This window comes from Octopus sinensis, linkage group LG4 (genome assembly GCF_006345805.1).
Source record: "Octopus sinensis linkage group LG4, ASM634580v1, whole genome shotgun sequence".
NCBI classification, from domain to species: domain Eukaryota; kingdom Metazoa; phylum Mollusca; class Cephalopoda; order Octopoda; family Octopodidae; genus Octopus; species Octopus sinensis.
In genome coordinates, this window is record NC_043000.1 from 118,695,022 (window position 1) to 118,708,779 (window position 13,758).

Consider the following 13,758-nt stretch of genomic DNA (forward strand, 5'->3'; position numbering starts at 1 on the left):
GTTTTTCTCCTTTAGTTACTTTGGGAGAAAGCAATGCTCATAGACATTACTGAGATAACAGAATAAAGCTAACGCCTTCGTTGCTTGGCTTCAACTCTTTCAGAATGATTATTAAGTCGAAAGCAAAAACAGAAGAGATGTTCTTGGTGGATATGCAATCTTTTAAAAGAAAAGATTATGGTGATCAAAGTTCTAAAAACAGAGTATAAATGAAAGGAGATATATATGGAAAGACGTGACTGGGGCGCAGGGCCGTATTAAGTCCCATAGAGGCTCTAAGCATTTGGAAGATTTGGGGGCCCCTTATATACATGTAACTTAAAATATAAACAATGATAAACCGTAAAATTTTGGGGTTTTTTCAAAATGAAATAAAACTAACTGTAAGATGGAAAATAATGTTTATTTTTACTCTCTTACTCTTTTACTTGTTTCAGTCATTTGACTGTGGCCATGCTGGAGCACCGCCTTTAGTCGAGCAAATCGACCCCAGGACTTATTCTTTGTAAGCCTAGTACTTAGTCTCTTTTGGCGAACCGCTAAGTTACGGGGACATAAACACACCAGCATCGGTTGTCAAACGATGTTGGGGGGACAAACATAGACACACACATACACATACATATATATATATACATACATACATACATACATACATACATACATACATAATACATATATACGACGGGATTCTTTCAGTTTCCGTAAACCAAATCCACTCACAAGGCTTTGGTCGACCCGAGGCTATAGTAGAAGACACTTGCCCAAAGTGCCACGCAGTGGGACTGAACCTGGAACCATGTGGTTCGTAAGCAAGCTAATTACCACTCCTATGCCTATATATATATATATATATATATATATATATATATATATATATATATATATTGCATACTTTCACTTTATTTATATTTGAAAGGTTCTCCCCGGCATTTTCAATTCAAAGTTTTTTGATCAGATCAAAGAAAAAATGATCTTATATAACACATTTGCTTCTGTAATTTGTAGAGATAAAGCATCCCGAATATTCTTTTCCACTCTAGGCACAAGAACCGAAATTTTGGGGAAGAGGGCCAATCGATTACATCGACCCCAGTACGCAGCTGGTACTTAATTTATCGACCCCGAAAGGATGAAAAGTAAAATTGACCTCGGCAGAATTTGAACTCAGAACGTAAAGACAGATGAAATACCGCTAAGCATCTCGCCCGGCGTGCTAACGATTCTGCTAGCTCGCCGCCCTTAACATCCCGAATATTATTTTAGCAAGTTTAAAGTGATTTCTTTCGTGCCGTAAGCCATTCACCATTTCTGCGGTGCCCTCGCTCTTCCCTTGATGCTCTAAGCTTGTGCTTATTTTGCTTAATGGTTAATCCAGCGCTGGTTGGGGTGTACTGAATAGCTTGAGTTAAGGGCAAGATTGACAGAGAAAAGGCGGTGAGCTGGCAGAAACGTCAGCACGCCGGGCGAAATGCTTTGCGGTATTCCGTCCGTCTTTACGTTCTGAGTTCAAATTCTGCCGAGGTCGACTTTGCCTTTCATCCTTTCGGGGTCAATAAATTAAGTACCAGTTACGCACTGGTAAGCACTGGGGTCGATGTAATCGACTTAATTCCTTTGTCTGTCCTTCTTTGCCCCCTCTATATTTAGCCCCTTGTGGGCAATAAAGAAATAAGAAACGTAAGCGCGCCAGAGGAACTGCTTAGTAGTATTTTGTATGTCTTTACGTTCTGAGTTCAAATTCCGCCGTGGTCGACTTTGCGATTCATCCTTTCGGGAATCGATAAATTAAGTACCCGTTGTGTACTGGGGTCGATCTAATGGACTGGCCCCCTCTCCAAAACTTTCGGGCCTTGTGCCTTGAGTAGGAAAGAGTGACAGAGATGACTTTGATCTTATTTGTTTCAGTCCTTGCTCGGGCACTACCTTAAAGGGTTTAGTCAAACAAACCAACCCCACTGCTTAATTTTAAAGCCTGGTTCTTATTCTATCAGTCTCTTTTGCTGAACTACGAATTTATAAGTAACCAAAGATGTGCAATATCCATTCAAATGGTCGAGGAGAAAGAGAGAGCGCGCGCGAGAGAGAGAGAAAGTGAGAGAGCAAGATGACAACAGAAAGATCAGAAACGACAGGTGGAAGAAGCAAGGATGACTGCGGCAATGCTGGGGCACCATCTTGAAGAATTTTTTAGTTGACTGAATCAACCCCAGTACTTTTTTTAAAGCCAGGTACTTATTTTATCGGTTCCTTTTTGCTGATTATAAGGACGTAAACAAACCAACACCGGTTGTCAAGCAGTGATGAGGGACAAACACAGACACAGTCTCTCTCTCTCTCTCTCTCTCACACACACACACACACACACAATGGGCTTCTTTTAGTTTCCATCAGCCAAATCCACTTGCATGGTTTTGGTCAGCCCGGGGCTATAACAAAAGACACTTTCGAAAGGTGCCATGCAGTGGGACTGAACCAAGAAAACTGTGGTTGGGAAGCAAACTTCTTATCAAATCACCATACCTGCAGTGACTGGTTACTGAGTACATTCTGCATTTACTGTATGCAACCCCTAAGCTAGTGCCACAGTTGAAAGGCCTTCCCTACGCTCTAAAGAGTGGTTAGTGAGGAAGGCTCTCTAGTGCTGATGCCATGAAAAATGTACCGCAGGTGTGGCTGTGTGGTAAGTAGCTTTTTTACCAACCACATGCTTCCGGGTTCAGTCCCACTGCATGGCACCTTGGGCAAGTGTCTTCTACTATAGCCTCGGGCTGACCAAAGCCTTGTGAATGGATTTGATAGACAGAAACTGAAAGAAGCCCATCGTATATATGTATGTCTGTGTATATGTTTGTGTGTCTGATTTTGTCACCCACCAGCATCGCTTGACAACTGATCCTAGTGTGTTTACATCCCCGTAACTTAGCGGTTCGGCAAAAGAGACTGATATAACAAGTACTAGGCTTACACAGAATAAGTCCTGGAGTCAATTTGCTCGACTAAAGGTGGTGCTCCAGCATGGTCGCAGTCAAATGACTGAAACAGGTAAAAGAGAAAGAGTACACAGCATGAAGTGGATGATAGATGAGCAGAGAAAGCTTACGGTTGCGAGGTCTCTTTGTCTTGTCTTCCCAAGGACCTACCAACCTCTCTAGCATTCACAAAATGCACCCATACACTCTGTAAGATGGTTGAGGAGGGTAAAGACATCTAGCAGTAGAAACTAAAACAGTTCCTGAAAGCAGTAACTATGAGAGCAGTAGCTCCCAATAAGAAATCGCTTGGGTCGTGACAACCTGCCCAGCCTATGCCAGCATGGAAAGAAAACCTAAAATGATGATAATATATATGTATGCATGTGTACACATTTTATGCATGTCATATATATGACACTCATAAGTGTACACATTCCTATATATATATATATATATATATATAGAGGCAATGAAAATAAAATTAGCTACTTTTAGCCATAGGCTGAAACAGCTGTAAGGAGTGATTTTAACGATTTATTAATGTATATTATGACTGTTTTAATTTGTATTCTTATCTTATATCTTATATGTATTGAATTATAAGATATATATGTATGCTATTGATGTTCTCATTTTGTTAAAGGAATAAATAATCTAACATTATAATATCCGAAACTTGATGAACAAACTAATTTTGTTTCTCCATTTTCTTATTTGTATTATATATATATATATATATATATATATATATCCTCATCATTTTAATGTCCGGTGTCTCTGCTGGCATGGGTTGGACAGTTGGACTGGCTGGCATGCTGGAAGGCTGCACCAGGCTCTAGTCTGATTTGGCATGGTTTTCTACAGCTGTATGCCCTTCCTAATGCCAGCCACTCTGAGAGTGTAAAGGGTGCTTTTATGTGCCACAGGTATGGGTGCCGTTTGCATGACACCAGTATCTGCCACAATTGCGATTTTGCTTCATGGGTCTTCTTCTTAAGCACAACATAATGCCAAAGGCTTAAGTCATTGCCTCTGTGAGGTCCAACACTTGAAGGAACTTGGCCACTTTGCCTTGATGAGGCCCAACATTCAAAATAAACTCAGCCATCCCACCTCTGTGAGGCCCAACACTCAAAACGAATTCAGCAACTTTGCCTCCATTAGGCTCAATACTTGAAAGAAACTGAGCCACTTTTTCTCTATCAGGCCCTTTGCTCAAAAGGAACTCAGCCACTATGCCTCCATATATATTTATATATATATATATCAGGTCATCCCATAAATAATATCCAAAATTTCATATGTAATTTCTAACAAATTTTGCAGTATTCTAAAATGTAAAATGGTATTGATTGATACTCATTAATTTGGAAACCTTTAATTTAATATAATTTTATTTTTTGAAAGAATAATCTGACTACATTAATTATTAATATCAACCCCCACTCAAAAATGGATGCATCGAAGGAGCATTTAAGGCAGATAATGCTTTATGAGTTCAAAAAGGGAAGCAATGCAGCAGAAGCAACTCAAAATATCCATTGTGTTTATGGGGAAGAGTGCTTGAACAAAAGAAGTTGCAGAAGAGGTTTGCAAGTACAAAAATAGTGATTTCATAAAGGGGCCAAGAATAGGATGCCCTGTTGAATTTGATGATGAGCTTCTTTTGTCAGAACTTGAGAAGGATAATGCTGCATCAGTTAAAGAATTGGCAAGCAAGTTCAATTCAAGCCATTCAACTTTTCACCACCATCTTCAGCCATTCAAGAATTTGGACCTTCATTTCCAGCGTCATCGAGGGCCACCTCCCAGTGGTGTCGGGCATCAACGAAGAGCCCTCGACTACAACAAGACGACCAAAGTATTTTTTTCCAAGGTCTGGGGTCTCCCACCCCTAAGCCCAACACCATCACCTAATCACCCTTACCCATCTTGTTGCTTAACAACAACAACAACAACCATCTTCAACAGATTGGAAAGGTGCCCAAACTCAGAAATGGGTTCCCAATGATTTGACAGAAAACAACTGAAAATCACAAGTGGACATCTGTTCATTTCTTCCTTCTTGTGAGCGTATCTTGCCATTTTTGGACAAATTAGTGGTGATGAAAAAATGTATTTTTAATTATAATGTTAAGCAATGGCTTAGTTGTGGAGAACAGGCTAAACCACAAAGCAAAAAAGACCTTCATGCAAAGAAGTTCTTTGTTTGGTGAGATTGCGCTAGTCATCCACTTTAAGCTGCTACCAACTAATGCAACAATTACTGCCCACACCTATCCACAAGGGGCTAAACACAGAGGAGACAAACAAGGACAGACAGATGGATTAAGTCAATTACATCGACCCCAGGATTAAGTCAATTACATCGACCCCAGATGAAAGGCAAAGTCGACCTCGGCGGAATTTGAACTCAGAACGTAGCGACAGGTGAAATACCTCTAAGCATTTCGTCCAGTGTGCTAACGATTCTGCCAGCTCGCCGCCTTTTACTGCCCACACCTATTGCCAACAATTAGAGCATTTGGATGTTGCTTTGAATAAAAAAAAGTCTGCTTTGGTGAATTGTAAGTGAGTGGGGCTTCATTATGATATTGTAAGGCCCCATACTGCAAAGATTACATCAGAAAAAAAATCAAAGAACTTGGTTAGGAAAACATCCCTCACCCACCTTATTCTTTGGACCTCACTCCTTCTGATAACCATTTTTTCAAAACTCCCGAAAGAGGTCAAAACTGACCTCTGTTTTAACTTCTCTTCCTTCTCAGCAAAACAGAAGAATTTTTCACCAATGGAATTTAAAAACTGGTGAGTAGAAGGAAGTCATCAATAATGATGGGAATTATATGTAGGGTTAAATTTTAATAAAAATGTAAAATTAGATCACTTTTCCCTTACCCAAAATTTGGACATAACTTATGGGATGACCTGGTATATGTGTAAATCCTGTCAAACTATCCAACACATGTCAGCATGGAAAATGGATGTTAAATGATGATGATGATGATACAGATGGAAAAATACAAAAGAATGTAGCATTCAACACAATTTGTTTGGAGTTATGTGTATTTAATAACAGCTTGACTCAACTCCTCCAAATTATAATTATATATTGGAGTAAGGTGGTGAGTGACAAAAGATGAGGCCCGGAGGAAAGAGAGAGTGATGGCTGGCAGTAAGAAAAGTGAAATTAGAGTAGATTGGACATCATCATCATTATCGTTTAACGTCCGTTTTCCATGCTAGCATGGGTTGGACGGTTTGACCGGGGTCTGGGAAGCCAGGAGGCTGCACCAGGCTCCAGTCTGATCTGGCAAAGTTTCTACAGCTGGATGCCCTTCCTAACGCCAACCACTCCGTGAGTGTAGTGGTGGTTTTTTACGTGCCACCAGCACAGGTGCCAGGGGAGGCTGGCAACGGCCACGATCGGTTGGTGGTTTTTACGTGCCACCTACACAGAAGCCAGTCAAGGCGGCACTATGTTCTAAATATTGATATTAGCAGAGACATGGCTGTGTAACTGAGAGGTTTGTTTCCTAACTGTATAGTGCCACTGTGTCACATTTTGAGAAAGTGCCTTCTATAGCCAGAGACCAACCAATTCCTGATAAGGAAATTTGGTGGATGGAAACTGAAAGAAGCCTATCATGTATATGTGTCTCTCCTTCTTTTGACATCACATTATATTTGTAAATAAAGTGTCACTGTCATTGTGTCATATATTTCCAATATTCTGGAAACAAATCTAGCCATGGGAAATATTACCTTGCTTGGGTACAGGTGATGGTTGGTGACAGGAAGGGTATCCAGCTGTATTAAATCTGCCTCATTTCATTCCATCCAAGCATGGATAAGTTGACATTTAAACAATGATGATGACCGACTCTAAGTGCAAGTACATGGTGTCCCAAAAGTCACTGATATGTTTTAATTGTTAGTAATTTCCGTAATTTCACAAATAAATGTATGAAATTTTGATACAATATAGAGGACTTAATGGAAATTAATATGCATAAGTCAAATTTTACAACACCACTACATCTCATGGAAAATTCTATCACTTAAATAGCAGCCATTTTCGGCTTCACATGACCATGCTCTTTCCAAAACTTGCACCATAACACCCTCAAGAGTTTCAGACCCCACTTCTCTGTTGATGTTCTCCTTCAGTTGCTCCAAGGTCTCCGGTTTGTTGACGTAAACCCTCTCTTTCGGGTATCTCCATAAGAAAAAATCCAGGCTAGTCAAGTAAGGGAATGTGAAGGCCAGTTGACATTACCGTGGCAGGAGATTATTCTCTCTCCAAAGCACTTGCCATAGCAACTGCATTGTTTCCCTTGCGGTATGAGCAGTTGCCCCATCTTGTTGGAGCCATGTGTGAAGTCTACTTTGAATGGCCGGGCACAAAAAGTTCTCAATTATAGATACCTAAAAGAGAGTATTTACGTTAACAAACTGGAGACCTTGGTGCAACTGAAAGAGAACATCAACAGAGAAATCAGAGAAGTGGGGTCTGAAACTCTTGAGGGTGTTAGGGTGCAAGTTTTGGAAAATGTATGGGCATGCAAAGCTGAAAATGGCTGTATTTAAGCGATGTCATTTTTCATAAGTGATGTAGTAGTGTTTTAAAATTTGACTTGTGCATATTAATTTCCATTATGTCCTTTATATTGTATCAAAATTTCATGCATTTATTTGTAAAGTTAAGGAAGTTATTTAAAACTGAAACCCATCATTGACTATAATTTATACTAGAATGAATTACTTATTGCTCTGTGCAAAATCTTACAATCTATACTCGTCAATGTTGCATTCTATTCTTTTGCCTAAAAGCATCTATCAAGCAGTGCTTTCCTTGAGAATGTAAATCTCTATATGTATATAAAACTGAAGTTGTCTGTGTGTGTCAGGTTTGGCAGCCTTCAACTAACACTATCTCCTCCGAGACACTGCGGCGCAAGTTGACCAAAATTGAGAGTATGATAGAAGAAGGCTTGCTCTTCCTTCCGTAGAATGAAAAATATCAAATCGGACCATGTTAACGCCAAAAATTATTTACATCAAAATGGTGCTTTTTTTCTATGAAAATTCCCATTTTTTACGATTTTTTTACTCCTGTGTCGCCATTTTTCGGTGTATTTCAACCAGAAAAATGTTCACTTGAAGAGAATAACAAGCTCCGTAATGAAAAATATTTACTTTTCAAAAATTCCAATTCTAAATGGTCGAAACAAACCCGAGCAACGCCGGGCAATACTGCTAGTTAACTTGTAAAATTAAATTCTTAATTTCATAAAATTATCTCATGCTGTGCGTGAGAAGACCCGGCAAGACTAGTGAAGCCATAACCCGTGGCCCCTACCTGGGACGTAGTCAGTCCACCTGTGCATACCTTCCTGCTTGTGACACTTGTGAAGACCTGTTGAGGCAAATCAAATCAAAGTCAAATCGAATCAAGTCAAACCAAATCAAAATAGATGAACATCAATGGAATTTGTATCCTTGTGGTACCAGTGCCGGTGGCACATAAGAAAACCATCCGAACGGGACCGTAGCCAGTACCGCATCGACTGGCCTCCGTGCCGTGGGCACGTAACAAACACCATCCGATCGTAGCCGTTTGCCAGCCTCGTCTGGCACCTGTGTTGTCACATAAGAAAAACACCGAAAACACCATATCCGAGCGTGTCCGTCTGCCAGCCTCGTCTGGCACCTGTGTCGGTGGCACATAAAAAACACCATCCGAGCGTGGCCGTCTGCCAGCCTCGTCTGGCACCTGTGTCGGTGGCACATAAAATCACCCACTACACTCTCGGAGTGGTTGGCGTTAGGAAGGGCATCCAGCCGTAGAAACACTGCCAGATCTGACTGGCCTGGTGTAGCCTTCGGGCTTGCCAGACCCCAGTTGAACCATCCAACCCATGCTAGCATGGAAAGAGGACGTTAAACGATGATGATGATGATGATGATTTTCTGTGGTAGATGCTAACAATTGCAACGTTTTTCATCTACTTTCCAACTTTCAAGATTTCAATTAAGAATTTTATTTTGCCCTCAACATTCCTTTGAGCTTTAACCAAGAGGGGTTTTTACCATGCAGTACAAGGAATTTCTGTTTCTTATTAGTCTCGGTAAATCCTCAATTTCATATTGTATGTCCCTACCAATAACCTCAATGTAGCTGAGTGATGTTTACATCTATTCAGGTGCTGAAGCTACCAAAATATCACTGTAATCACCGTGACCAACCAGGCTATCAGATGTCGCTACACAGCGCTGGTCACAATGCGCTTCATATTGTTTTAGCCTTCAAATGATGCCACCTGGCTGGCTAAGTGAGAAGAAGAAAGAGCGAGAGAAAGCTGTGGCGAAAGAGTACAACAGGGATTGCCTCTACCCCCTGCTGGAGCCTCATGGAGCTTTAGGTGTTTTCGCTCAATAAACACTCACAACACCTGGTCTGGGAATCAAAACCGCAATCCTACGACTGGGCCACTGCACCTCCACCTACCAAAATATAACATGCAATATGACCTGATGTTCAGCAAGACAGCAGTAATAAACAAAGCCTACACGGCATCAAGCAACAATAAGAGATGGGTGGAATGTGTCTGTAAATTTCCTCTTTGGCTTTATGCTCAACCAGGAAATGTTTTGGGCCCTCATTAAAAGCCTTCCTCCTAAAAGCCTGACTTACTTAAAGTCCCTTATAATTACCCCATGATTAAGGTGTGGGCTTCGTTGTATTTAAGTAGCTTACTTCACTACCATGTAGTCACAGATTCACTCCTACTGAGCTGTACCTTGGACAAGTGACTATAGCCCAGGGTCAACCAAAGCCATGTGAGTGGATTTGGTTGGGTGCAAACTGAAAGAAGTCCATCGTGTGTGTGTGTGTGTGTGTGTGTGTGTGTATCCTTGTCTAGGCATCATATGATGGTTGTAAATGATCTTAACTGTTATATAAGCAAAGATATTTCCAATCCCCTGCAAAAAAAAAACATGTCTAGCTATGGGAAAATATTATCTTGCTGGGAAACAGGAGAGAGCTTGCAATGGAAGGACACTCACCCATAAAAAATCTGCGACATACAAGTATGGAAAAGTGAAAATTAAACGTTGATGAGGATGATTCAAAATCAACATTTGTAAATCACAAATTTCAAGTTTCCTCAAAACATCCATTCAGTGTATAATAATCTGTCTCATCATCATCATCATCATTGTTTAACGTCCGCTTTTCATGCTAGCATGGGTTGGACGATTTAACTGAGGGCTGGCAAACCAGATGGCTACACCAGGCTCTTGAACTGGCAGAGTTTCTACAGCTTGATGCCCTTCCTAATACCAACCACTCCAAGAGTGTAGTGGGTGCTTTTACGTGACACCAGTATGGGGCCAGTCGGTCGGTACTGGCAATGACCTCGCTCGAATCTTTTACACATGCCACCAGCACAGGTGCCAGTAAGGCGATGCTGGTAATGATCACGCTTGGATGGTGTCTTTTACGTACCACCGGCACGGAGGCCAGATAGCCGCTCTGGCAACGATCATGCTCGGATGGTGCTCTTAACACCCTACTAGCACAGGGCTCGAGTGCCTTCGACAAAAATAAAAAGTTCACTTTTAATGTACTTAAATTTACTCAGGCAGAATAAATGAAAACAGTACACAAAAACAATCAAAGAAAATATATTTATTATACAAAAAAGTACAATTCCTTTTTAGGATAAAGATATGGAATATGATATATTTTTGAATATATACTATATTAAGATTTTATCAAATGTGAAAATTTACTTAAAACAAAAAAATATGCTTTAAGAAGTGAGGTAAAAAAGAAACTTCTATAACTAATAAAAAATTTTTAAGTCTTAATCTGCACCAAAATGGCAAAATGTTTTTATATAAGACTGGAAATAAAAAAAAGTTTTATATCAAAATATAGATGTAAATGTTATTATGGATCTAATGTTGTCATCCTAATCATCAACCTAAAACGTCTGTCCAATTTCATTTCACTATGAATTAATTACCAAATTTTTGCATGAACCTGTTGAAATTCTATCAAAAAATATCAGTGATTCTTGACGAACAATATTTTAAAAATCATCTTGATTGTCATTTCACATCTACATCTTTTTTTAAGTTGGTGTAAATGGAATGGAATAGACAATTAGCTACAGCCCAAGCTGGTTCTTATTTGGGATCCCTGCACTCCGAAACAGGTCAAGGAGAGATCATATCAGACTTGGTTGTTCCATTTCTGGCACATTTCCTACGGCTGTATTTACAAAAATCTGTTGATATAAACTTCAAAGTGTTGATTATGGAAACAAGTCCGAAATCATTGGAAAGGCCACTTTGTTAACATGGATGTCTATTGAGCAACACTAATAATATTTAACGTTTTCAAAGGAAACTCCTCTAAATTATGTTCAATCCTACAAAACTATCTGTAATGCAACCATATTTCTAAGAGCTAGAATAAAATCACAAAAACTCAACCAAAAACACACATACATCAATGCAATTCAAGATAATAAATTGTGGTTTTTTTCTTCCCATAGATCAGCAGACATGCATGATTCAGTCATCTTCTACCGTCATGTATCATGTCAGAGAGAGCATGGTCAACAATATACAACACAACGTTACAACGACATAAACAAACAAAGCTAACTCTTATGGAGGCAATACAAAAACGACTTTTCATGTGTGAACAGAGTCTGCAGCCAACAATGTCAACAGATTGTTTGGTTTCCATGCTGTGTATATCAAATACTTGGACAAAGAATTTGCTTACAATATAAATAGTCTGAACAGAATCTACCAGAAAAGTAATTTGTTTAAATCATTGTATATACTTACATTAGTACCTGACTGGAATTTAGAAAGTCCTGTTGAAAGGAAACCATGGGATGATGACGGTTTTTAATAGCATGCCTAATCTCCATTTAATTATTTTATTAGACTACCTCCTCTGTCATAAATTATTTTTTATCATGCAGAGCTTAGGAACCTAGTCTGTCTCTTTATATCATTGCCAAAAAATGCACACACACATACACACACACACACATAAATGCATCACAGCATTACTTTTGTTTCAACTAAGACAATAAGAACTAACACAGAGGTGAAGAACTGACATTTTGTCTTCCATAGTTAAAAGTCTGGTGTTAGAGAACCTTATTTACAAACTATATTAATTTTAGGAGATTAAAATATTAACAAAAAGAGTTGTGTAAAACTTATCCAAATATCAATGGCTGAGTATTTACCAAATATATAATTATAAAATCAAGAGTCTATTTACTGTAAGGACTTATAACTATAACTACCTATACATACATACATGTATATATATATATATATATATATTGATAAAACTGGTAAGACAACAAAAGAAAGAAAGAGACCTCAATATTATGTAACTAGAGGAATTTATCTGTAAATGTAATATGTGACAATTGTTCGGTAGCCATGATAAAACTCCGAGTTTTGGATGCTGAAGTGGAAATCCATGCCGCTATCTCTTCAGTTATCCGGCCATCGAAGAAATCTTTGCTGATGGCCGGATAACTGAAGAGATAGCTGCGTGGGTTTCCACCTCAGCATCCGAAACTCAGAATTTTATTATGGCTACCGAATAATTGTCACATATTACATTTATATATATATATATATATATATATATTACATTTATATATATATAACAGTCAGAGTATTGTGTATTGTAGCATATAAAAATAGTTAAAACAAAAAATATAACAAAGTTTAATACTTGTTTGATCAGACTATAAGCACCATTTATAATGAAATAAAACCCAATGCCGGAGATACATTAAATTAGAAGTGATCTCTATGAAATTACCTTAATTGCATATATCAATATTATTCACTCACCATGATCAACATTAGCTATAATTACTTATTAATAAATTGATAACCTTGGGGATTATTTATCAAGGAAACTAATACAAAAGAATTTACATTTTTAAAATGTAGGTCTACAGATTTTCCAATACAAGTCAATAATTAGTCTTTTATTGCATTTTCTCACAAGTCCCTTATTATCTATACTAAATTATAAAAGTAAGTTTTAATAGGAATATTAAATGTAAGTTTTAATAGGAATATTCTAATTATTAATTAAGAAAACAACCATGTTTCTAGGTTTGATGTTTCTTTTAAGGTTATATGTTAAAAATATGGTTCTTTGAAATTGAAACATACTACTGTATTATTAGATGAAACATTAAAAAATATATGAAGTTGTTTTTCATTTTTGTATACAAAAGATCGGTAAAAGAATATATTTACAAAAGATGGTTTGCCAGAATTTGTCAGATCTTGGGAGCGGTGTTGATGCAAACAGGAAATAGATGTCCACAAAACCTCCAAGACAAATACATTATGAAATTAGAAAAGTTAGAAAGAAGCAAATATAACGCTTAGATTTGTCTTTCAAGTTATATATTTTTTTTCCACTGTTATTTGCATGTTAATAGCGTCGCATACGATGTGCTTTAGAGTCCACATTCTGGTCACGTGAGGAACTGATGCTTGCCACAAGCAAGCACATTGCTGAAAACAGGGAGAAGAAGCCAGAGAGTACACAAATACCAAAAGACCAGGATAAGTAGTTCTGATCAGGACGTGGCATCCACTGTCGATCTTCAGACTTCACTCCAAACACAATCAAGGATATTGTAATTAGTAGACCTGTTGAAAATAAAAGAAAAAAAATTCATTTAAATAAATTGTGAAGACTCACTAG

The 13,758-nt window shown here is 38.4% G+C and overlaps 1 protein-coding gene across 3 annotated transcripts in view; it reads right to left on the reverse strand.

The window, feature by feature from the left end:
• Positions 1-13,226: 13,226 nt before the first annotated feature.
• LOC115211099 overlaps positions 13,227-13,758 on the reverse strand; it is a 54,799-nt gene continuing 54,267 nt past the window's right edge. For all 3 annotated transcript variants that reach the window (XM_029779994.2, XM_029779992.2, XM_029779993.2), the window contains exon 3: positions 13,227-13,703. In XM_029779994.2, coding sequence (XP_029635854.1) covers positions 13,483-13,703 — 221 coding nt within the window. In that variant the 3' untranslated portion in view covers positions 13,227-13,482. The remainder of the gene's footprint in view (positions 13,704-13,758) is intronic.